General features: G+C 36.8%; 1 protein-coding gene across 2 annotated transcripts; it reads left to right on the top strand.

The window, feature by feature from the left end:
- Nucleotides 1-543: 543 nt before the first annotated feature.
- Nucleotides 544-27801, top strand: LOC145987768 (minichromosome maintenance domain-containing protein 2-like). Of its 2 annotated transcripts, none has more exons than XM_083122446.1 (10): nt 544-614; nt 5317-5584; nt 8319-8554; nt 9838-10151; nt 10651-10903; nt 18768-18948; nt 20376-20508; nt 23631-23773; nt 25202-25379; nt 26867-27801. In XM_083122446.1, the coding sequence occupies exons 1-10, from the start codon at nt 584-586 to the stop codon at nt 26960-26962; spliced, it is 1833 nt and encodes a 610-aa protein (XP_082978572.1). In that variant the 5' UTR covers nt 544-583; the 3' UTR covers nt 26963-27801. The 2 variants fall into 2 exon arrangements, with proteins under 2 accessions (XP_082978572.1, XP_082978571.1); XM_083122445.1 differs by lacking the exon at nt 544-614 and adding an exon at nt 4807-5017.

Below are 27801 nucleotides of genomic sequence, written 5' to 3' on the forward strand. Positions count from 1 at the left end.
CTTTATGTCAGCAGAAACCTTCCCTATTTACGCCACTGTATTTGTGTAAGATCATGTTTAGGGGGTAAAGGTATATTTAGAGCCAAAATGGCAATAAATTGGGCCTTTGTAAAACATTCAAGGGGATTGAGGAAATTTTAGGGTCAGGTGTGGATATATCACTGGTGTCGGTGTGAATGTCCTGCCAAAAATTGTTGGTGTTTATCAACTTTTCACAAGCATCCAAAAGTGGTTAAATACATAAATCTAGCACTGACTACTGTAAGAAAGTTATATCTTGTTTAGGATCATATTTCTGCTTACAAAATTTCAGGCCAGATCACTGTTGAATTTATTTATGTCATTTGCGATTCATTGTGACGTTTTTATTTGCCCATTACACATCTTGGTGCATTCTCAGTCCTCCATCCATGACTGATTATATGTCACTATTTTTTTTTTTTTGGTGAATTTCCAACGGAAATGTTGAGCAAAATTATCCCCTATGTGGTAGCACCTTACTGTATAAATCTTGGTAGTACTAGAGATTGGAGAACAATCTGGAAAAAAAAACTAGCATAACTAATAACTTTTTATTCCCAGCATGCACGCACACACACACACACACACTTTAGGTACAGTGGGATCCAAGAGTATTACTTGCATTGGCATACTAAGCAAAGAGTTGACTTTTTTATATCCCTCTTCACTTTGGCCTTCGATTTTATTAGGGTGAAATCCACATCTTGATGGTTAAGCTTGTTTTAAGATAGGACTTGGAAACTGAAAGCAGGTCAACCTCTGAAAAATGTCCCAAGTATAAGGTGCCATCAAATGAAAAGGTCCATTTCCATGTACAGAGTTTATTACTGACATTGACTACACATATTCGTCATATGAGATAAGGTACTTATCCCACTTGGGTACCAACTGATGAATGCCTTGGTAGAAGAAATCCTGGGTTGTGAGGCAAACCATTCTGTCACTGCAACCTGCAGGTCTGCGTCCGAAGCATAGCAGCATCTTCGGAGGTGTTTCTTCATTGGGCCGAAAATGTGGAAATCACATGGACTCAAGTCAGGACTGTGAGCAGGGTGGTTGAGCACTTCCCAACCGAAGGAATTCAACAGGTTATGTGTTTGAATGAGGACGAGCATTATCGTGCAGTAAAATGATGCCTGTGCTGAGCTTGCCGGGTCACTTATGCTTTATTGCTGTCGGTATGACACGTGCACTTGGTCACTAATAGCTGCCAGGGAAATTCGTCTGTCTTCTTGAATGAGAGTGTCACTAGCATTCACTTTCACATCAGGAATGCACTTTGTCAATTGTCCTGGCCGCGAATCGTCCTTCAATATGTTGCATCCAGCACGAAACCATCGACACCATTTCCTCACTGTTTTGTCCGATACACATTTACCACCATGTACAGCCGCATTTTAGATTAGTTTTATTTCATCCATGAATCACATTTGCATTTTTATGCTGTGATATTGGACATGTCAGTCAAACATTACAATATAATACAATGAAATATAATAATGTAATATATAATGAAATTATACCTTAGCCTATTACAGTTTTATGCTTGGAGGTGTGTACTCATATTAGTTATACTGGCTATACATAAAAGTAACACCAGTAAGACATGTTAAAGTTACAATATAAGTATACTATTCTGTATAGTTATTAAATGTATTAAAACATTAAATATTGAGAGATAATATAAAGGGAGGACAAATAAAATCATACTAAAACTGCACTCATGTAATATAACAGGTACAATATGTGAGATTGGTCCAAAACTCTTGTGGATGAATCCATGAACCTCCAATCCATCAACCTAGGGTGACCAGACACATACATTCAAAAAAGAGGACAGAGCATGGCGAAAAAGGAGGACAAAGTCATGAAAAAGAGGACACCGCAAAAAATGGCATTATTCATAATTTAATCAATATAAAAAAAAATCTTACCAACATTTTGCCCACAGATACTTTTCAGGTCTTTCAATAACTTCCCCTTACCTTTAAGCAAAGAAAGCAATATCCTAATCTGTTGTTTAACAAACGACAAAGAATAACTACAATCTAATTCTTGGATATTAGAATGAAATATCCCCACACGTGAATACAAATGTAACAAGTAAGATTCGCTTTAAGTTATTTCCAAAAACCAAATTAAAATTTTAGTAGCTTACATTGGGGTAAAGGTGGTCAGGGGCGTGATGCTCATCACATCACCCCCACTCAAGACCGGATCAAGAAAGTGTGGGGCGTTACCCCCACACCCCTATAGGCCTTCATGGCATGGTGCTATGCACAGGGGAGCACTTTACTTTTTTTTAGATTGGGTATGGAAATATGATTTTAATGCCACGAACATTCCAGCACTCTTTGAACAGCAGGGAAAAGTGACAGCCACCTTACACTTAACCTCATATTCGTTTCTTCCATCCTTGAAAAGCTGGATATTTTCTTGGAAGATAATTGTTGAATTTACACTTCCGCTTCGTTATTTCATGAAAGTAAATATTACTTAACAATCAAAATTCTCACTACGCATTTGTGTATCGCGAATGTATAACTCGAAAAGGAACTGGCCGACCTCCGTGGTGGAGTGGTTAACACACCGCGCCACAACGCCAGCGATCTCGGATTCGAATCCCGGCCTGGGCATGGGTGTTCTTTCTGAGTGTCCCTTCATCAAAATCATCATATCATCGCTCATACCCATCTTCGCAATTAGCCGAAAGTGGCAGAAAAGCGAAGTAAAAGAAACCAAATCAATCAATCGTAAAGGAAATGCCAGACTACATGCGTTCTAGCAGTCTCAGAGGGCATAGCAAAGAGTTAGAATAATACTAATGACTAGGGTGCAAAATTTTGCCTTTTTTATGCCTTTGTAGTAAACCATAGGGCCTAGCGTTTAAGGATAGTTTCATGGTGTTTCTAGTCCGAAAACACATTTTGATAATGCCTCTAAATGCCTATTTTGAGGGTTAGTGCCTATTTTGCTTAATGGTGTCAAAAAATGTTCATTCTGCAATTTTTGCAAACTTCAGCTTTCTTTACGTGCCTTTGGCTTTCTCTACATTGAAAGATGTAAGGCTTTGTTGATGTTGTACTGACTGAAATCTGGTTTTCGCCAGATTTGAGGATCTCAATTGGAACATTGTTTTAATTATTATTTAGCTTTTGTTACAATGGTGCAAATTGTTTTTCATCATTTGTTCAAATTCGCGCAGTCGTTAGCGCAAGGTCTATTTATGAGAATTACTTTAACTGACGATTCCCCGCAAATGTGAATTTCCATCAAAAGAGTATTAATAGTTTGTTAACCGTTAGCGCACTTTTATGTATAAACTGAAGTCCTAATACAGAATAACTGTGCATTGTAAGAAGAAAATTGAAATAAGTTCACATTCAGTGGCTATTTTAATGTCTTTTTTTTAAAAATTTTAGGGTGCCTTTTCAGTGCCTTTTCTTAGTTTATAGTACCTTTTTAAGTGCCCATTCTCATCCTTTTGGTGCCTATTTGACTGCCTATTTCAGAGGTTTTTAGTGCCTATAAATCCGCCCCCTACTAATGACTCAGTCGGGAAAGTGATCGTGTTCAGTTCCCAGATGCTAGGTGAGCATTGCTCGAATACTTAACGCGCCCCAAGTCATATGATGATCGTTATGTGTGGAAGCATTCTCTATGTAGCACATTTGCTATGGTTGATGCTATACTCTTTCCAAAAAAGGAGGACATTTAGCGATTTCTAAAAAATCCGCCCGGACGCCGGACAGAAACTTAAAAAGGAGGACATGTCCGGATAAAAGAGGACGTCTGGTCACCCTACATCAACCCATAAGTGAGTTGATGGATTAGATGTTCAGAGTAAAAACAATGGTACAACAGATGATTTCTTAATTTCTTTTTGAATTTGGCTATTGGTTCAATAGTTTTTATCTGATCTGGTAACTTGCCTGTGGATTTTGGACCTTTTTCAAATAGTGTTGTGTTATGCATTGGAACTGCAAGATTGGAGTTATTCCTTGTCTTGTAATGATGCACTTCCTTGTTGCATTTGGAGAATGTCAGATCCATTTTTACATGCCATAATAAATTAATTCCATTTCTTTCCCATCATAATTCTTAATACTTTTTTCTGAAGATTAAATATTTTTGTGCTTTTTGCTGCATTTCCCCAGAATATAATGCCATATGTGAGTTGTGCTTGGAACAGACTAAAATATAGGGTTTTTATTGTGCTCTTTTCTGTTATATCTTTCATGATTCTTATGCCATATATGATTTTACTTAATTTTCCTGCTAGATAGTTAATATAGGTATCCCAATTGAGGTTTTCTTGTATCCATATGCACAGAAATTTTGTGGAATTTTCAAATGTAATGTTTTCTATGTTTACAGTTGATATGTTGTTGCTTCTATTTCTTGGGTGGTGGAATTTTATTGCTACTCATAAATTTTTAAAAAAACTGAAAATGTTGGGAAGGGGGCAGGTGCCCCCTGCCAAGTTACACCTATGCTCACAAATAAAATACGATTTCAGAAATAGATGAGCTTCGAATAAAGATCCTGGAGTAGTACAACGATGGCTTGAGACATTCTGATAATGCAAAATGGTTTACGTAGCAGTAAATATCAAGAAAGGCTCAAGGAGGCTGAGATGGCATAGAAGAGCTCATGTAGCTAGGCTGTTCTAATTACTATCTACTGTGACTGTATTCTATATCTTTGTATTTTTGTAGTTAACTGCAATAGAAAACAAATTATTTACACAAACTATCAATCATCACTCTATTTTACCAGGTATCTTGGTTTATAGATGAAGCCATGACAAATCCAAAATCTGGCCTTAAAAATGATGTATTAAAATACTTTGATCAAATAGACTGCCTGTCAGCATTAAAGGATGCTTGCCAGAAATATAATCTGAAGATAAAGAAGTACTATAACAGTAAAGTTCAACTTATTCCTCTTCGGCTAATACTTTTACATGATTTTGTTCAGTTAGCTGATATTTCAGGTATGTAATCCAAAAAAATAGTGGATATTCTTTACTCCAACAACTCTCTGTGTAATTTGATTACAAAACTTTGTGCATGAAAATGATTATCAACATCAGATTTTATGAATTTAAAAATTTTGAATATATAAATACAGGAATCAAACTCTATGCTAATTTGTAACATTACTAGAGGGTGGATTTTTGCATATTTTTTTTCTCATGAGGATAATTCATATGCTTTCAAGGGAATTATTAATTTGATTTGATTGGGAACCATCTGGCCAAGTTTTAATTTTATTTATTTATTTCCCTTTCAGAGCCACTTGCTTCTTTGGTTTTGTCCGATCCAAGAGGAGCTCAGCAAGTTTTTGAGGAAGCAGCATATCATCTCATCGTAGAGCACATCTTGGTACCAGGTGTGAGACAAGATCAAGTGCAGGTACCTCTCAGAATAAAGTCGATACCTCCCATTCCGGGTCTTACTCTCTGGAATGATGACGAGCCTTGTTCACCGTTGAGAAACTGGAGTGGACTTCTTCACTTGACAGGAATTCTGATTGCAAAGACAAAGCCTTCAAAGTACATGTGAGATTCACATAATATTTGTGTGTGTGTGTGTGTGTGTTTTTTTGTTTGTTTGTTTTGAGGGAGGAAGGTGATACAAAGGCCAGAATTTTGACTTCTAGTTATTAACCTTCACTCTAGGAAATGTTCAACTAGTTTAATTTTACTGCTTAACAAAAATAAAGGTCTTAGGGGCCTTATATTTATGAACTGTTTTTTTTTCTACTAAAAATATAGAAGGAAGTAGACTCGCAGTTCATGCTATTGAAAATAGTAGAATATACATGAGAAGCACAGATCAGTATTTCAAATTATTAAATTGTGGACATATGCTTGAATTTAGTAACATTAGAGTATAGCATAAAACACTTACTATGATATATTTTATCATAATGTACCGATTACAATTCGTAAGATATTTTTTTCATATATTATCTCATCACAATATTGTAAAACATATAACTACACACTGGCAGTGCTATAGTTGTAAAAGGATGCCACCCCAGTACTTGTTTATGTAACCAGGGTGTGCCCTGCATCACAAAATAACAGTAAATATTTTCAGTTTTTAAATTTGCTTTATTTAACATTAACTTGTTGGGTATGAATGCCTGAATTTTGTTCTTTAAATCTATTTTATGCACAGATTAGTTAATAGGGAATGGACCTACAGTTTAAAGTGGGATCTGAACCACTGTGCAATGTAGCTCCACCAGGTATCGAACCTGGGACCTCTTGATTAATTTGTTACATGTCTGTCTTAACACAACCTAACATAGCACAATGACTCCTTTGTTCTTTGTTGTAAAACATCAAGATAATAATTACTTTGTTGGGAGACACCTGAGATGAAACTATGCTAGCACACAGCTTCATTTTTCTCAAATTTCATCTTCCTGGAGATTAATAATCAACTGAGGCATCTATTAGTCATTGTTGTGTTAACTGTGTGTAAGCACTTTGGTATGATAAAAATAATCAGTGCTTTTTACTGGCGATACACAATGGAATGCCATACCGGCACCTTTTTTTATATGTAACAATAAAACTAATAACATTTTATTTTAACAAAATAAATGTGTGTTTCGTACCGTGGACATGCGGACTAAGGCATCATGCTTTGGGCTCTGGTTACAGCACATGCACAGGTTCGAGTCTCCAGGGGAAGCATAACAACTTTTCTCCTGAGATTTCGGCTTGTGTATGGGATCGGTGGCCACTCACCATTGTGAGGAAATTGGGGAGCTACGAATGTGTTGCGTTACCTGGTCATGAAAAAGTTATGACGACGACTGGGGGTTCGTAGTGCTGGCCACATGTGACCCCGTTAACTGGTTGGATGATCATCCACCTCGGGTGAGTGAGTAGGATCAGGTGGGAGTTCTTTCTTTTTTTTTCTCTTTCCATCTTTCTTTCTCTCTTTAAAAAGGAAGGGAGAAAGTAAGGACAGAAAAAAGTAAAGGAGGGAGAGGCAACAGAAAAAAGAGGATGGAGGGTGAATGCTTTCTTTCCTTCTTCCTCTTCTTCTTTCCTTCTTTCTTTCTTTCTTTCCTTCTTTCGCTAGAGAGAGAGATTCTTTCTTTCTTTCTTTTCTTTCCACAAGGAGAAGAAAGAAGGAAAAGAGAAGGATCTTTCTTCTTCCTGCCTTTCCTTCTCTCCTTCTTTCTCTCTGTTCTCTCTCCCTCTCTTTCACGAAAGAAGAAGAAGGAGAGAGAGAGAGAGAAAGAAGGAAAGAAAGAGAGAGAGAGAGAGAGTGTGTGGTGTCCCTCTCTTTCTCTCTCTGGAGGGAGAGAGAGAGAGATAAAGATTTCTTTCCTTCTTTCTTTTCTTTCCCCTGAGGCCAGCAGTCGGTATCTAGGCCCGGGCCTTCAATGGGCTGTTGCATAATGGGTTAAGTTTAATAAATGAGTGCCTGCAGCACAGGGATGCCCAATCAATCATTCATTGAACATGCTACAAAATGTTATGTATTCTTATGATGAACACAATAACATACCAACTTCAACAGTATCAGAGCCTTTCTTCCTAGAAAAGAAAGCACTGATAACAATAATTTTATGCATTTTTGTTATTAACTATGATGCCATATTGTGCATGAAGTAAGTCTTGAAGCTTTCCTGGTGACAAATGACATTTTGGGCTATTGACCATCTAATTCTGGAACAGTTTCCAAGCTTTCGAGAGCTAATGTCACTCTCATCTTCTGGGTGGAAGTGCCATGCTGAGCATCAGCCCAGTTTATATGTATCTGGAGATGGATGTTCCTGGTGCAGATGACAGACCAATAAAAAGCCATGTCTGCTGCATTCGTGCTGCCGGCTGACTATCGCTAGCCAGGCCAGATCCAGTTCAAGACCTGTCGTCAGGATTGAGATTTTCCTTTTCCGTGACACATTATTTCCCGAAAGCTCGGAAACTCTTCCAGAATTGACCTGGTCGATGGTTCAAGAGAATGTATTCACCACATTGTGAAGCTTAACGTATTTATTACTGTCATTTTATGTCACTGTGTTTCAGTTTAGAAAGTGCCTTGATTATTTTACAACTACACCACTGCATACAGGATATCTCAAAATATACCTACCAAGAAAATTAGTAATGAAGACAAATAGTATTCAAAATGTGCTTGAATCTTTGTTGGAGGTAATTTACATGTCATGTTCAATGTGTCTGTGATCTACCAAAGTAATATTCCATAACTTTAAAAGAAAAGTCAAAATGTTCAGTTGAACTTCATGCATTTGGTGCCTTTCAGGCGAAGTGCACTTTACAAATGCAAGACCAACGACTGTCCAGGATCGAATGGTAGAAGAGTAGTGGGCTATGCTTATCATTCACGTCAATGTAAGGACTGTGCACAGGAAGTACATGAAGCCCCTGGGGCTCGAGACCTTGGAGATAAACTTACCGGCATCATAATTGATCTCAAATCCTTGGAATCGCTAACTCCACACTTCAAGCGTAATCAGGGAATGCTTGTACATTTCCGAGGTATGAATTTAGTACACTGATTACATTGGTGTTCAAAATGTTTGTTTGTTCTATCATTGTCTTCATATACAGCACCCATCATGTTACAGCACTGGAACTGATATAACTGTACAGTGTTACATCAGTCACTTGCTGACATGCAATATTTACCCAATAATACTACATTTTAACAAAAATTATGGGATTTTTTTTTAGGGAGATTCATAAAAAGTTGCCAATTCATAGAATAAGGATTTTTTTATTATCTCTATTAATTTCTGCAGCACTTTAATGAAGTTGATTTAGATTTATTTCAACATTCCCACTCATTTTGCAAAATAAAATTCACTAGTTTCTATAGGCACTTTTAAATTAATTTCCATTTCATTCTGTAATGATCTAATATACAAATAAATAAGTGAATGTCTTTAAATTTGCATGTTGGTTAAATAAATCACGTTTAATCTTCATTGTTGAAACTACATGATGAAAAAAGAACATTTTTTACACGAAAATATTTAATAAGTTGATTTCCTTTTTTTCCTTTGACTTCCAGGTCAGTGGGAACTTTTGGCCACTGTGGCAGAGTGGTTAGCACATCACGCTACGATGTCAGGGGTCCCGGGTTCGAATCCCAGCCTGGGTATAGATGTTCGTGAGTGTCCTTTCATCAATTTCATCGCGTCATCACCCATCCCCATCTTTGCAAATTAGCCAAAAGTGGCATAAAAAGCAAAGTTAAATAAAGCAAATCAATCAATCAGTGGGAACTTTGTGATTGAATCAAGTTATTTGACTATGTGTTGTATTTGCAGTGAAGTTTTAGGCTTCATGATATTCACCATAAAAATAGTATACATAGAATGCCCACCAGATGTCCATATCTATCGTGAAAGTGTACTTCATGTAACCTACATTCGGTATTCTTTTTAAAATATTATATTAGGAAGAGTTTGAGTTCGTGTTTAAGTCCACTTTTATGCACAGATAGGTTAATTGGGACTGGACGTATAGTTTAGTATCTGAAACACTATTTGCCTCCACCAGATATTGAACCTGGGACCCCTTGATTACAAGATGATGATGTTACCACTACGCTCTTACATTAGGAAAAAATACTATTATTCAGGGACTCCATATACTGTACTCTTCTGTGCTTTTTCTGTGCTTCTAGAACACCTGACATTTTTTTCTATTAATGTTGACATTGGTTTAGTTTTGTTTTGTTTAGTTTCATTTGAAGAATGGCTCTTTTTTTATAAATGTTGAATAGATTTAAAATAATTCTGTTGTATTTCTCACAGATGAACTTAGTGGAGACTTGCAATTAGGCGAAATTTATTCACTAGCAACTGCAGCAGTGCAACAAATAAGAAATGGAAGCCAACATTTTGAACTGGACTGTTTCTCCATAAATACCTGGCAGCCAGGACCGGTGGTGGAAGCAAGGACCTTTGGGTATATTCCACCTGCAAGCCTACATTCACTTTTCAGCCGACTTCAAACCTCGCCTTGGGGTTTTGTGGTTGCACTGGCCTCTCAGCTATGTTCTGATACTGTACCTGCACATGCATTTCTTCATTTGAAATTAGGATTGCTCCTGAGCCTGGCTTCTCAAGTAAGACTTTAGCAGTGTTTCGAAGTAACGAGTTACTTGTATGGTAACTATGACTGGTTGCTTTTTTTTTTGGAAATGACAGGGTTTCAGTTTATTTTAAATTATTATTATTCAGTTATACTTTAAATTCACTTACCTGTATATGTATTTTGACATTTAAACACATGATGCTTATCATAATTAACAAAAACTAATGTAAATTCCAGATGGTTATCAGTCAAGAAAGAACAGCCCACTTGCAGTTATTCTATATAACATATTATACAAGCAATGTCTTCCAAAAACAAAGCAACTGTGAGAGTAATCATGAGTGAGTTAAATTTCAAAATGAGTTATTGTAACCAAGTTACTTTTTAACTGTTCAACTTACTTTTTAGCCAAGTAACTGTAACTCAGTCCGCCAACAAAACTTTACTCATCATTGTTGGAGCACAAAAAGTAACTATAAATATCGCTGTTAACAGTAATCTCCAGTTACATGCAAATTCAACTTTTTCAGGGCTGCCATCCAATACCCATACTGGCAGTGGGACCAGAGTTCCAGTTTGCTCATCAATTGATGAGTCGCTGCTCCTCGTTAGCCAGGAGGCACGTAACGCATGGTTCCTCAAGCTCTGTACCAGGAAATATCAAGCGAGAAGATGGAGTCACGTGGCATGAAGCAGGTTCTCTTCTGTTAGCTTCGGGTGGTATCTGTTACATGGGTGACTGGGCAAAATACAAGAAGGATGTCCACAGCATACTACTTACAGGTAAATTTAGTTGTTTAGTTTAGCTTTATTTATTTTTGATGTTTTACTTTCTGCACTTGCATTTCTAAATTAAATGTAAATATAAATTGTAATTCACAATATACGTATGTATATATTTATAAACAGGACTTTCATTTATTAACAGGTGATGTTTCACAATCTTCTTGTTTGCATCATCAGACACAATAAAGTTGATTGCATTGTACGAGGACCTGTCAATAATTATATGCACTTATGCTGTAATTTTCTTTTGGTTGGTCATAATGCTTTCTGTGCACACATGTCTTTTCTTGTTGTTGCAGGGTAAGGTTTCTAAAATAAAAAAACGGGACGTACAGATTATATAGACATGGATACATGGGCATTCGGGAGGGGGCAAGGGGGGGGCGTGGCCCCCCTGGAAAATGAAAGTCAACAAAAAATTAGGTATTTCACACATACACTTTCATTTTAGCCAAAATAATATGTGTCAATTATTGCATGAACACCATAAATTCAAATTTGAACATTTTTTTAGAGAACAACACACTTTTGAGGGAAAATGTGACTTGATTGCCCCCCCTGGAAAAAAATACCTTCCTTGCACCTCCCTGGAAAAAATCCTACGGATATAGTTAAATTTATTTTTTATAATATTTTTAAACATTACAAAATCAATTGCTGTTTAAAAGCATTGTTAATCCCTAATTTTTAACATTTTGGCAAAATATATCAACATTTGAGTGAACTCTTGGCATCCTTTAAAAGGACATTTTTTCCAATGCGTTACTATAAAATTCAGAACATGACTTATTCTCATTCACTAGAACTTGCAATATACTTTCCACTGTCGTTAAGTCCAGCCGATTTAGTTCTTTGGTCCACTGAACAGTCATCATAGAACATATGATGTATAAAATGATTTTGAAATTTGAATTTGTTATTTCTTTAGCTAAATACAGGACAAATGGGCACCCCGAGAACATTTTCCGGGATACCGGGACATTTCCTTAAGAAAGGGGACAATCCCGTATATACTGGACGTCTGGCAACCCTATTGCAGGGTAAACATGGTCGTGCCACTCTCTTGATCTGTTTTAGTGGTCTGAAGGTGTACCAGGGGCCGAATCCACTGAAGGTTTGAATCACAACATGCAGATGATTTGGCACTTAATAGATAGTCTCCCTTCGGTTTGTCAGAATCATGGCATGAACTTGCTTGATACTGTCATCGGTAGTGAATGTGAATAGACATCCTGCTTCTCCTTAGTACTTAACACTCATCCGACATGTTTTTGAACTTCTCACCATTCGAACACACTTCACCATGGTGTATTGATTGATTGATTGATTAGGTGTTTTTAAGTCCACTTTATGGAAATATAGGCTAATCAGGACTGGACCTACAGTTTAAAGTGGGATCCGAACCACTATGTGCCTCCACCGGGCATCGAACCTAGGACCCCCTTGGTCACAAGGCGACGACGCTACCACTGCGCCATCGTGGAAGCCTCACCATAGTGAAGCAGGTCTCCATCTTCATATTGTGATGCAAGCCTTAGGTGAATTTCAGCCCCTGGTACATCTTCAGACCACAAAGAACAAATCACTGCTTCCTGCTCTTCTTTGGAGCAAACAGGGAATGGTGCAGCCATGTGTACCCTGCAACAACAAGAAAGGAAAAATGAATAATGAAGGTCAAATATGCACAAAACCAATGACAAATGCACACACTGTTAGCATGCAGGAGAACAAAGCAGTATGGTCAGCCTCAAGAAAATTACAGCAGAAGTGTGGATAATTATTTCCCGAGCCTAATGTATTACAGAGTTTGTTGAATCATATCCAAAATGATCAATTATTTTTTGTAATTATTATTTATTCTTATAGTAAAAATAAACAATTAACAAACCTGGGAATGATTCAACAAGCTATGTAATATACCGCGGTGGCTCAGTCGGTAACGCGTCTGACTACCATGCTCAAGGTCCCGGGTTCGATCCCCGGCCGGTTCAAATCCGGGAACTTTTCTAACGGTGGAAGCGGCCCCGGCGCCTACCCAGCGTCGAATAACATGGGTACCTGGGGGAAACCCTGGGGGGTAAAGGCGGTCAGGGGCGTGATGCTGATCACATCACCCCCACTCACGACCGGATCAAGAAAGTGTGGGGCGTTACCCCCACACCCCCTATACGCCTTCATGGCGTGGTGCTATGCACAGGGGAACACTTTACCTTTACCTTTATGTAATATACAAGTGTATTCTTCCAAATCCATTGGGTCTGATGATGCAAAAAAAAAGTTTGTGAAACATCACCTGTTAAAAAATAATCTATGTGCTGTTTACAAAAACATACACAGTGAAGTACAATGCATTTTCGAGAAAAATAGGATAACATAGTTTCTATTATAAACATATTTAAGGTCAGTGACGTGCGGTGACGTCGACACTTGGGGTAGCAATCAGTGGAATGCTCAAGGGGGGAGGTTGGTGTGGTTCATACCCCTCCCCCTTTAAGGCTCAGTATACCTAAAAATAGAACGTCAATAACAGGAAAAGATTGCAAAATGATGAATGAGTACTAAAAAAAGTACAAGTAACTCCCACCCCCATTTGAAAAGAAAAAGGTAGTGTCTGCTGCCACGTTCTTTTTCTGCTGGAACCTCAAAAGAGATGCGCGTGGCAGCAGACTCAGTCTTTGTTTTATCGTGATTTCATCATGCTATGTATGCAATTACATCTGTAACACATACTGTGAAGTTGTAGCGATTACTTTCACAAAAATGGAAGATTAGGTCCCTTAGCATTCTTCTAATAATAAAACTAAATGATCTCGTAGTTAGGTTAGGTTCTGTTAGCATTAAAATAATATCGCTAAACGCTTTCTAAAGAAAAAAGTTCTAAATTACCTGTACATTCATTCCCACTAATCATGAACTTGCGTTTTTATCGTCTTCATCTGTTCTTAAGATTTGTAACATCCTCTTAGCAGACGAATTACGTGGCAGGAGCAAATTTGACACATATTCTTACTGTTGACACGTGCGTGGCAGCAGACTCGGCCAAATAAAAAAGATTTGATTTGACTACTAAGCCAAAGATCCTGGGTTCGAATCTCGGCTTGGCCATGGGTATTCTTTGTGTGTGTCCCTTCATCAATTATATTGTATCATCTTCGCAGTTAGCCAAAAGTGGCGGAAAAGCGAAGTAAAATAAACCATATCAAGCAATCAATCAATGATTTGACTTGATTTTTGTTATTTAGCGTCGCTTTTTTCTCACATTTGGTTAATTGCGAAGATTACTTTACTTCCTCTAGTCCCCTTCTGCCATCATAGCGTAGGGTTGGTTGCCTCGATCCATCTCCTCCATTCCTGTCTGTTTCTCATCATTCTCTTCATCATATTTATTGTCTTATTCCTTTCTCTTCCAATCTTTTCCATTCTGTCTTCAAACATTATCCTTGGTCTTCCTTTACCTCTCCTACCTTGCACCTTTACTGATAGAATTTGCTTTACCTTTTTGTCTTCATTCATTCTAAATACATGTCCCCACCATTTTAGCTGTCTCTTTTCAATTGTTTTCTCTAGCGAATCCTGTTCCACTTCTCTTTTTATTCTTTCATTCCTCACTTTATCTCTCCTAGTCTTATTAACAGCTCTTCTCAGGTATTTCATTTCACTAGCCTGAATTTTACTCAGATGTTTATCTTGAAGTGGTAAACTTTTCATTCCATATGTTAATGTAGGGACCAATACTGATTTGGATAGCTGCATTTTTGTCTTTACTGCCACTTCCTTCTTTCCCATTATTGTTTTACTGAACTGATAATATACTGTATTTGCTTTTCTTTTCTTATTTAGGATTTCTTCATCAAACCTACCATCACTTGTTATGATGGTTCCTAAATATTCATATTCATCTACTTCTTCCAATTTCTCGTTTCCATATCTAACTGCTATTTCATGATCTTTTTCTCCTTTTGCCACCTGCATAACTTTACTTTTCTTAACATTAATCTTCATCCCTTGTCTCGCAAGTTCTTCTCCCCATTCTATTACGCTCCTCTGTAAATTCTCTTCACTGCTAGCAATTAAGACTATATCATCAGCATATAGCAGTACTTGCAGTTGTACTACTCTCATATTCCAATATCCTATTTGTACTCTTGGGGTTCTTCTTTTGCAAATTTTAGTTATTTCTTCCATTACATTAATGAAAAGTAAAGGACTGAGACTATCTCCCTGTTTAATTCCTTTTTCTATTTGAAATTCCTTAGACTGTTTCCTTCTATTCTTACTATTCCTTTTACATCCTTATATACACTTCTTATTGCTTTAATAAGTTCCTTAGGTACTTCCTTACTTTCTAATGCCTCCCATAGATATTTTCTAGGTACCGAGTCAAATGCCGCTTTCAAGTCTAGAAATGCTAAGTATATTATTTTATTTTTGTCCAGCATTTTCCTCATCATTGTTCTTAATATAAAAATGTGATCTTGAGTCTGTCTCCCAGGTCTAAATCCAGCTTGTTCCTCTTCAAGTTTTCCCTCTATGATTTTTCTCAGCCTCCTTTCCAATATATTCGTATACATCTTATATACCATTGATGATAGACATATTGCTCTATAATTATCACATTCCTTATTACTCCCTTTCTTGTGTACTGGCACAATTATGTTCCTTTTCCACTCTTCTGGTATAGTCTTAGTTCTCCATACTTCCCTTAATATATTCAGTAGGGGACCCTGACCTCTACCAGGCGCATCCCTCGGGTGGCGGATGAGGGATCCCACCAGATATGGTGGGGTGGTCCGAATATAGAATAGAATAAGGACCCATGGACCAACAGGGAGCCCAGTGCCTGGGGGCTTAATACTGGGCCACCCTCTCTCTAGGGGTTAAAATATAGAGAGCCGGCCCGGAGGGCAAAGACCAACGGTTCCAGAGGCGGAAGAGGATCATGGAGAAAATCCCAACGGCAATGGAAGCCACTAAGAAGTGGATTGGATATCTCCGTCAAATATCCAAAACCAACTGCTGCCTTGCAGGGGTGTGGGAGCACCAAAGGATATGGGAGAAAACCCTGAAAAAATCAGCCTGGTCGTTGGGCTAATCCCCCACACCAGACTAAAACTAGCGGATTTAGAGAAATAAAGGTAGCCTCGGAAAGGATGGATTTAGTAGAAGACGACAAGCAAGGAAATGGAATATCCGAATTGGAACTTGGAATATTAAAACAATTAATGGAAAAGAAGTGGAGATTGTAGGAGAAATGGAAAAGTATAAACTACCAGTACTAGGACTAAGTGAAGTAAGGAAGAAAGGCAGTGGTATAATGGGCCTTGAAAGAGGATATGTGCTGAGATATGCTGGAGTAGGTAGAGGAAGAAGAGCTAAGGAGGGAGTTGGAATAATAGTTAATGAGCAAATGGAAGAAAGGGTGGAATCATGGGAACCAGTGAATTCAAGGATAATAGTAGAATTGCGAAGATGATACGATAAATTAGTGAAGGGACAAACACAAAGAACACCCATGCCCAAGTCAGAGTTTGAACCCGGAACTCCTGGTGTCCTAGCACGCTGTGATAACCACTCCTCCACGGTTGGTTGATTTGGTGTTTTAAGTCCACTTTATGCACAGAAACAAAACAGGTAACAAAACACACTTTTTTGTAGTTTCTTCAATAACATTCATTTGGTTTTTTGAGTTCTGAGATACATTTTTCATTTCAAATTATTTCATTATTCACTGCAGAGTACAACACAGGAACAAGAATGCACGCTCATCATGGGTTCGAATCCCGGCGTGGATTGTTCGAGGTCCCTTCATTAATTTCATCACATGATCACATCATCTTCATTTTTGCGATAACCAAATGTGGCAGAAAAGCTAAGTAAAATAAACCAAACCAACAACAGTATGAATGTGCGTTCTCTTATTCAAATAAATACATCTGTTGGAGGCCAAGAGATTAGTATATTTTTTTAAAAAAAAAACCTACTAAAACGAGAGCGAGAGAGAGCCTGAGCAAATATTTGTAATTTAATCATTATATATTCCATATTTGAAAAACAAAAAATAAAGAAAGCATAACATTATTGTCTGCACATAACACGTTCCCATTTCATAAATAATAAAACTACATCCCATATTATACATACATATTGTACAACATGTAAGAGGTTGTGTAAATACAGAGAACATAAGTACTGCAGAAAATTTTCCCTTGAGTTCCTTAGAGCATTTACAAAGGAATCAAATGGAAACCAATCCCCTATCTGTCCTATAGGAGATAGACTGAGGGACCTGAAAGCATGGGCTTTCAACCATTGCTGCAGGGTGAGGGGGCAAGGGAGGTAGAGGCAGAAATCTTCCCTTTCCCTTCGGAAACCCGTTTCTACCTGGAACTGCTAAGGCGGAAGAAGAGCGAGCTAGGCCAGTTTTGTCCGCGGATCACACCGAGCGACGAGAAGCACTTGAAAAAGAAAGTGTTGCATATGAACTGTGGCTTTAACAAGACATCTGCTAGACTAGCTACTCCTCACTGCACGTCACTGTTTAAGGTAGTTTCTAGTATAAGCTGAGATCTCTGGTTCATCTCTTGGCTAAAAAATATAATTATTAAATTATTATTCACTCTTTTAATTTGTACTACAACCATGATGATCCAATCAGTATGGCATCTTGCTGCCATGTAGGACAGCTAGGTTCGAATTCCACTGTTGTCACTAATGATAGAATTGGTACATCATATCAGTTGCGGCCGGCTGCTACTATGATGGGTAGTGCCAATGCGATCCTCCTTGTGGTTACACCACTGGCCAAGATGATTAACTTTTAATTTATCCTCATTTGGTAACATGGAAAACAGTGTGTGTAATAAGTAAAAACGCACTAATCAGATTAATTTCCACTCACTAGCCTATCTTTCATACACTACAGCACACTTCCCAAAAATCACAACAATTACAGGAGAAAGGGAAAAACAAATCCTCTCACCTTCTCCTCCCCCAATGCACACGTATTCCAACTGGACGTCGAAAATATCCTAGACATTTGTTGTAAAAGAAATGTCAAAGGAAACTCGCATCACCATATGATTTTTTACTTTATAAAAAATATAAAAGTCTGGATTGCCCTTCGGATGCATCTATCTTATATCTAAATGTTCATTTGACTTTGGATAAATACTACGTTCGTTTTTTCAAAAGTAGGCAGAACAGTAGATAGTACCTTTCTCACGAATTACTTCCCAACAGGTCTTGCAAATCAGTCATATTTAGCAATTTATCTCTAAAGATGGCAGCCATGTCCCTCGTCGTGCCAAGTGAAAATGGGCTCTGCTGGTGTCTTATGGCTTCCCCCTTCCCCTCCCACCACCTTGTTCTGCTGAGACTTCTTCAACGCTCTGCACATGTGCCAACTTGGTTAGGCCAGCTCTTGGATGGTTCGGACTGTTACCTTGCGAGGGTACGAAACAGTTAGCGATGCCACGTGAAGGTTGGGGTTGGGGTGGTCGTCAGCTTGATCGATTGCAAGATTCAAATCTCCTCGTATGTAAATTTTAAATGTATTAATTTCACAATACTTTGGCGAGGTATGAGTTTCTTCTGAGGGTAGTGCCATGGCACAGTGGTTCTCCCCTTCAAGCCACCGCTGCATCATATTACTGATTATTTATAGGTATAATTATTAGGTCAGTGCTATTATTGGCAATTTTAAATTTAATACACATTACCTACTGATTTATCACAACTTTCTTACAGATTTGTATCAAATTGGTTTAAATATTGGATTGTTTCAGGTTTTGTTTGTGTACGTTTGCCTACATTCAGTATTACACATGCACTTTGCCACATATGTATGTATATTTTGTTTCAGCCATTGAGAGTGGACAAATCACATTGGAGTCGAGCATAGCAGAAGATAAGCCTGGTCCCATTCCTGTATCATTACAATACCCATTGAAATGTGCAGTGTGGACATACTGGGATCCTAATTGTTCAAATCGTCAAAAACTTGACAAAGATAAGTTGCTGTCCCAGCTCAGACCAGTTATCAAGTAAGAAAAAATTATATTAACTTATTCTTATTTTTTAAAACAAAGCACAAAATATGAGATGAAGCCCTGTAATGGTCATTTTATTTTTAGAAAATCGGCAAGGTACATTTTCCATACCATATTTTGTTATGAAAAAACAAGGTCACAGTGTAAAATAAAGTTTTAAATATGAAATTTAGACTTTATTTCCAGAGTTTGAATATTCTGCAAGTTATGCAAGATCCTGTAGTGTTCATTAATTCTGGAGCATAACCTGGGATGGAGAAATTGACTTTTAACAAGCAGGAATAAAATGAATAAAACTCCCAATAATTTCACAAATGAATCTAAATATATTTTGCAGCAAAAGTATTATATATTGGTATAGTAAAGCAACGGCGCAGAAATATTTCTAATTTGGGTGTTTTCTCCTCCATTGAATGTAGTATAGTGCCATGTTCTAGCATATATACCTACTGAGCTTGATTTAAAATTGTGAGAAATGTTCAAGTATACACATTGTCAGGAATCTAAAACTGTTGATAAACATCAGCATCGTGAAGGCAATTGGGGAACTACTTGAAAAGCAGCAGCAGACTTCAGTCTAAAAAGCCAGGTAATGATGGCAAGGGTTGTTGCATCATGGAGTTAGTTTAACTTTTGAAGAGGCTATTTATAACTCTCCCTGTTAAAAAAAAAAGGGGGGCATAGAGTGAACAGAATGAATGCAATAAAATTAACTGATCATAATTAACACATTCAAGACATGCATCCAATAAGACAGATAATGGGCACAGCCCAACCTTTGTTATACACTTGTATTGTGAAAAACGGCAGGCTATAATCGCTCAGCATCTCTTGTGCACGTGTGTTGTAACCACCTCTTTCAAATTCCAAACCACTAGATGTTGCATTTTCTATGTGGCTGAATTTTACTTGTATTCATGTCAAATTATGTTGTGCTTTTGCTTATACTCTTGAGAATAAGATAAAGTTCCTTGTGCATATAGCACCATGCCATAAAGGCACATTTAGGAGATGTGAGGATAGGGTGATGTAAAATGCTTGAGAATAGCATTAAACAATTTTTATGCACATTGTGAAAATTTTTACAAGGATTTCACAGTTAGTGATGATTTCAAATCCAAAAAGGAAGTTCTAGGTTAATTTTCATTAATTATTTCTATGTTACGTATTGAAAATATGTTTTCGGTAACTTTTATTAAATATTTAATTGTTTTCTTTCAAAAACTTGTTGCAGAAAAACATTCATAAATGTGATATTATGTAAATATATCTGTGGAAAGAGGATGTCTTATAGATTTCAGAGCAACATATTTTACATGATTTTCTGTAAAGCAACAAAAACACCCAGCCCCCATGGAAAAAAGCATGGTATTTTCATGCCAGTCTGCAAAGTGTTAAATGTATACGTTATTTTCTTTCAGTGTTTTTGGAATGCCCTATCTTGCTGATACTAACGAAATATCTGCTGTGGAGACACTGATTTTACAGGAAGCCATCCATGGAAAGAAAGACCGAAAACAGTCTCAGCTTTTTTCTGATTCTGAACTCAGGGAGGTAACTAATTTATTTTTTTTCAAAATTATAGAATTAAAAATAACAAGTGTATTTTACAAGCTAGAAAATTAATTCCGGTATGATATATCTATTCACAGCCTGTAATTTACTGCAAAATTATGCTAATTTGTTGTTTTCATAAACATAAAATTCACATGGCCCGGTTTTGTAAAGCAAATGTTTGAATATGCAGTCTCCATTTCCAAAGCAAAATCCATTACAGTCACTTGATCACATACATTAATTAAGCAAGTTAATTAACTAATCAGGTTCTTAAAAAGAACATTTGTAAATTTATATCAGATCAGTAGAATAAGAGGGTCACTATTTATATTTTGAGCCTTGGCAACACTGACTGAAGTTAGGCGCAATTTGACATTTGCACGGAATCGTCTGGCATTATTGACCATAACGTACTTCAAATGTTTTGTCAATAGCTTGATTTGTGTTGTTTATGTTGCCTTGGAGATTGCGCGACAATAAAATGGAATTAACTCGTGAACATTTTCATGCGATGATTTTTTACGATTTTCGACGTGGATTATCAAGACAAGAGTGCATCGATCAACTTACTTCCACATTTGTCGATGAAGCCCCATCCTTTGCCACTGTGAAACGCTGGTATAACGAATTTTATCGTGGCCGCCATTCGCTCACCGATTCGCGAAGGTCGTCCAAAATCAGTTGTTGTTCAAGAAAACATTGATGCTGTGCAAAACCTAATACTGCAAGATCGTCATGTGACATACTGTGAGATTGAGGCAACCATAGGCATTAGTTCCATCAGCATATATAAAATATTACATGATCATTTACCTGTGAGAAAGGTATGTTCTCGTTGGATCCCACACAATTTGACAAAAACTCAAAAAGACGCTCGCGTCAATTGGTGCAAACAAATGCTCAATAAATACAATCGTGGTGCTTCAAAAGACGTATATAAGATTGTAACAGGTGACGAATCATGGATATATGCATATGAGCCGGAACGTAAACAGCAGTTAACTGTATGGGTGTTTCAAGATGAACCCAATCCAACAAAAGTTGTTCGCGCTCGAAGCACATCGAAACAAATGGTCGCCTGTTTTTTCGGGAAAACTGGTCATGTGGCAACTGTGCCTTTAGAGGAACGTAGAACGGTCAACTCTGAATGGTACACAACAATTTGTTTGCCAGAGGTCTTCGGTCAAATACGGAAAACAAACAAACGCCGTCGGATCATTCTTCATCAAGACAATGCCAGCTGTCACACATCTCGTCTAACAACCGACTTTATGAACAGTCAAAAAATCGAATTGATGGGTCATCCACCGTACAGTCCTGATTTGGCACCCAATGACTTCTTCTTGTTCCCGAATGTCAAGAATAAATTGCGTGGACAACGATTTTCGTCAGCGGAAGACGCCGTTGATGCGTTCAAAAACCATATTATGGAGGTGTCTCAAGAAGATTGGAAAAACTGCTTTGACAAATGGTTCGAACGAATGCAAAAGTGTATTGACCATAAAGGAGAATACTTCGAAAAACAATAAAGCAGTTTTCAATGCCAAATTCCTGTTTTTTCATTGTTAGGCTCAAAATATAAATAGTGACCCTCGTATTGGTTATATCAGCAGCACCCGAATTGGAAAATGTAAGCTGACGGGATGCTCTTATGGTTTAACATAGTGACATTGAGACAACTTGGGGCATGCTTAGTGAACATTTTCTAATTGGTGGAGTACCTTTGAGCACTGAGTTAACAGTTAATTTTATGTCAGTGACATTCAATGTAGATGCATTCATATTTAATATAGCCCCACTTTTTGCTACTTTTGCCCCTGCTTTATGTTAAACCTTATGTATAAAGAGAAAGTAAACTGTCCTTGCCCACAAGATTTGGAACCCAATCGCCGCCACTGCAAACCACATATGGATGAACATTTTCACATGAGCAATGGTCAGTTTCGGTTTCTCTAGCTTTCAGCACATAATGTGGCTTCATTTGGAGGCTGCAGAAGAGTTGGTATTCAAACAAGATAACAAGTAAAATGATAATTGAAAAACTTAAAAAGATAGCAAATAAAGTGAATTTATTTTATTCAGTACTGACAAACATTTCGCCAGTCCATTCCCATAAAATACACTACAGTTTTCAGTTACAAATGGTTTTCACCTTCTGCAAGAATAATAAATTTGAATCCTGATTTGTCTATTTGTGCATAAATTACTTAATGCAAACTGCCACTGAATTTAGCCAGAAGTGCAATGTAGAAATACAAATAATATGAGGTGTTGCGGATAAGAAGGGCAAACTCAAGAAACATACATTTTGAGGAAAAGCATTTCAAGTTGTGAGGCACAGGGTGAACTTAACAAAAACGCCCTAGATTTATGTCCAAAGTTTTGACATAAATATTTTCATGATACATATTTCCTCCCTGCATATTTCATGAAACAAGCTACTACATTGACTGCAAAACATACATAAACAGTAGCGAAATCACTACCAGTTAATACATTTGTAATAAATGAACACAATTACACAGCCAGTTAATACATTTGTAATAAATGAACACAATTACACAGCAAAAGAAAACCATTCGAGAATTGATTTAAATTCTCAATATAACACAAAAAGAAACTGAAGGTTAGTACAAAACAACTTCAAACTAAACCAGTATGTGTTTGTGTGCATATCCTGGCATGTGTACATTGTTTATGATTTAAACAAACTCATTATGCACTACAGGTTACTGTATTGCGTACCACGAGTCCAACTAAAACTACCATATATTGCATCATCCACAATGCTGAGCAGTATGGTGAGTTGTTACATCACGTGGTGCATTATGTTGAGTTCGCCCTTCATATCCCTCAACTTTATCGTGCTTAGTCGACTGTTGCTGTCATTCAGGTCTTACTTTTCTGTGGTTCAGAAGGGTGCATACAACAAGACACTCTACCAGCATCCTCTGTGAGGTCAGGAAAGCAGAAAGGCAAATTTTTTTTGGCCACATGTTGAGTTTACTCTTCATATCTGCAACACCTTGTATATAAGCACCTACTGCTTCCAAATATTATCTAACGTGACAAGATGGACAATGGATGTAAGAAATTTCAGACCAAATTATGCTTTCCAGTTCCTGATGGTGATCCGCACAAGAGATGTTGTGTTGGGAAGGAAAGCAGAGAAACTGATCAGAGAATACTTTGTTGCAAGCCGCAGGGCTCAAACTGTATCTGGAGGTGAAGACTGTCTCCCTATAGGACAAATCCAAACCTTGTGAGTATTTTTAGCTGCACTTTCTCATATTCACTTACAGCTGCCAGTTTGTTCTAAAAGAATTGCAATGGTTCTTTGGAAATTGATGTCCCAAAGTCTGCAAATGTTGCATGACCTACCGGTAGTCACTTGCAATTTCACTGATTGTATTGCAAGTTGTGCGAGTGTGAACACATGTGTTGCGATAAAATATATTGTCAAGTGCAATATTAATGGAGCAATTCATTTTTTAATGCTGAAGGACACAGTGCATTCAAAGTTCATTGATGAATTGAATGACTTCTGTGTACCAAACTCGATGAATTACAAACGTGGTATGGCTTGGTGTAGCAGTTGAGATGATATTGCATAGTGAAAAACATTACCTTTAGTAAAGGTATGCCAATATCCATTGGAAAGCTAAACAATTCTTCCGTTTAACTCTGAAATTAATTGCTAACAAAATGGCCTAAATATTAGCAAAATTTCATTAACAGAGGGGGAGGGCATTACACCCCCTTCCAAAAAAGAAAAAAAACAAGTGTCAGGAAAGGAAAGAGATAGTGCATGTATTTTTTTAGGCAACAAGTACAACAGCTGATGGCGTAATGTAAGGCACAGAGAGAGAGGGAGACAGAGCTATAGTTATTGTTTACTTTCAGGCAGGTATCTAGAAATATATTTCAAGAGGGTTCCTTGCATGCTATGTTGTCTCACATACAACAATAAATATTATTAATAATAATGGGTATGCTATTGTTTGTAATATTTTATTGCTATTAATGATTATTTATTACTATTATTGTAATTATTATCATGATATGAAAAAGTAAAAAGATGACATAAAACAGAGATATAATGGGATACATTCATTATGTAGATTATTTCTAGGTACGATCACATAAAAACTACAAAGAAAAATAACTGCACTTATATATGACATATGTTTGAGCTTTCCGATTCTTTCTGAGAGAGTGCACATTTGTAGTTAAATATACTGCTATAGTTATTCTTCCTTAATTGTATTTCTTAGGTAATCTGAAGGAGAAATACACTTGCAAAGAGTAACAAATTAATCATCAATCACAAACCAAGCATAAAATTTTCATTGTTTGTAAATTATTGGAAAAAATGCTAAAATTTCTAGAAGTCTCATCATAACCTGAAAAACCACCTTGCATTGTGTAATCTCGCTTAATATTTACCCATTACCTGACTTGTCTATCAAAAGAGACTTTCAATTATAATTGTAGGGTTCGTTTTATTGATTCCATATCAGCATCAATTTTCTCATTGCTACAACTTCAAACTAATAAGCATATGCATACACATCCACAGTGTATGTATACACTTTTTTATAAATTTAAAAGTGAGAAGCAACAATGAATGTGAACTGTTATGATCTGCTGCTTATTTAGTGCAAATCTATTATTGTTTGTGCAATTTCAGAACTGCTCTATCAGAGGCTCATGCTCGCCTATCAATGAGAACTGAAGTGACATATGAAGATGCCCTGGCTGTTGTGTGTCTTTGTGAACAGGCTGTCAGCAGTTTATTCAGCAATACATTCCTTTCATCACCTCCTGCTTTGTCGTTGCAAGATGGTGGACCACCATTATCCATTCAGGTATAATAATAATATGTCCTTCTGTGTACTGGTGTGTTTGTTTCACACTAGGTATTTGTTATTTTATTTCACTTTCCAGACATTTTACGGCAAATTGTGATCATGAGGATGAATGTTAGATAGGTGAAATTGACAAAGAGGCATTTGCATAGCAAAGCCCATGTCACATCTTGCTTGTCATCTGCTGTGTGTTGCTTCAGTTTAAAAGCTGTCAAACAAGTAAAAACACAGACTTATGGTAAAAATTAGGGATGGACACATATGAAATTTTGGCTGATACCGATAAAGTACCGTTACAAAATTTACCGATAACCAATATTCAATCTGATATAAAATCTTGAATGGTTCATTGACCTTCTTAATAAATGTTTCCAGGCGACTGCAGTGCAAAAGAAGTTGCATATTTAGACATTTACTTTTTTAAAAAGTAGGATATGGGGATTATCCATAAGAATTATAACAAAATGGCAGAATTTTGCACAAATTACAAGATATTTATAGATATATCGGATTGGTAAAATAATCTGTAATTTTACCCATAAACTGATACGCCGATATGCCTATCTTGGCCGATATCGATAGTGTCGATTAATCTGTCCCATCCCTAGTAAAAATCAACAGTGTAGGTCTTTATCCTGTGTACAGGAAGGTCAATCAGAATATAATTAGAGGTAAAGAACAATCAGAATATAATCAGAGGTAAAGAAAAAAGAATAATAATATCAGCTAAGATTGGGTTTTGGTGTGATGTAAAGTACACAGTATTTTTTTCATTCTGAATAGCCTGATCCATGTTCAAAGTATGTTGCATCAAAGAGGCAACCAACAATCATCTGTGAAGTATGTCACATTATCAACAGTGCGTGAACCAGAGTGACCCTCACTTCATCACACTTGCAACTGCATGTCTACATTATTTTGAGACACCCTGTAGTTAGTTTTCAACCCAACTTATTGAATCTTTGTTTCATCTACCTAGGTAGGACAAATAAAAATTTATCTAGGGAGTGGTTAGCACAATACTCTAGGGTGCCAGTGGTCCCAGGTTCGAATCCCAGCCTGGGCATGGGTATTCTTTGCAAGTGTTCTTTCATCATATCACTCATACTCACCTTCACAATCGGACCTCCCTGATGGCATAGTGGTAATGCTGTTGCTTTTTAATCAAGGGGTCTCGGGTTCGATATCTGGTGGAGGCACATGGCACAGTGGTTCGGACCTCACTTTAAACTGTAGGTTTAGCCTTTCTGTGCATAAAGTGAACTTGAAACAACAATTCGTTCATTCATTTATCTTCACAATTAGCCAAAAGTGGCAGAAAAGTGAAGTAAAATAAATAAAATGAAATAAAATTTTTATCTAAAACTAACCTAAACTAACAGCTCTTTGTGGCCCTGCTAAGCAGATTTTCGTTACATAACATATGGCCAGTGAATCAAGTCCAATCACTGTTGTTTCCGAATTTCCAAAATGATTTTCTTTTGCAGGTACAAGCATATATGAAGGAATTTGAGGCATGGCTGAGCAACTACATAACAACATTCATCGGTGAAAAGGTAGAAGATTTTAAGAGAGAAGAATAATGAATATTTGTCAAAGGGATTCATTTATATGTATATTTTCATTTCAATTTTAAGATTATGAAAGAAGATATTCCATATTCCTCATTATTATAAATTGTTGATTTAATGTAATTTAGAATAATACCTTTCTGCAGTATTCATTTACTGTACATAAAAAAGTGTGATGTTATTTATTTATTTAAAATTTAATCATTGTTTTCACATATGTTAACTTGTATTAAGTAATTTAGTTATAAGGAAAAGATCATGTACAACTTTAAAATGCATACAACCAGATTATGAAAATATGTTCTCTTGACAAACCAATCACAGTTTGTGATCATCTATTTACTAAATTTGTCTCAATTCTGTTCATCCTCTTGTTACTTCTGAAATGTGTCAAAAAAGTTTTCATACTTGAGAAAACCACATGATACTAGATCCAGCAAGTAGGGTGGGTGTATCATTAATTACGTTTCACAATATTCAATGGGGGCTGATGTTACCCACAGGTATGATCCTGGCTCCACATATTTCAAACTATGATATGCAACACACTTATGTGAAGCTAATTTATTTAGAAGTTATTTCACATACAACTCAAACATGTAGGCATGCTTACACATGCAACTAATTGGAAGTAACATATTTATTCCATTCACTTTTGTATCGCCATAATACTATACCATGTAGTTTCTCATTAATGTGTTTTATATAATAACAGACATGTTTTTACCTACACTTGAATACAAGATACGTGTATAACAATGTTTTATTCAGATGTGTGTTATACAACTTCTGCAAAAATAATTTTACTTCTTGTGGATTACATAATTATTTTATCCATTTCCTTGTTGAAA

The sequence above is a fragment of the Lepisma saccharinum genome, chromosome 5 (assembly GCF_977018435.1).
Source record: "Lepisma saccharinum chromosome 5, izLepSacc3.1, whole genome shotgun sequence".
NCBI classification, from domain to species: Eukaryota; Metazoa; Arthropoda; class Insecta; order Zygentoma; family Lepismatidae; genus Lepisma; species Lepisma saccharinum.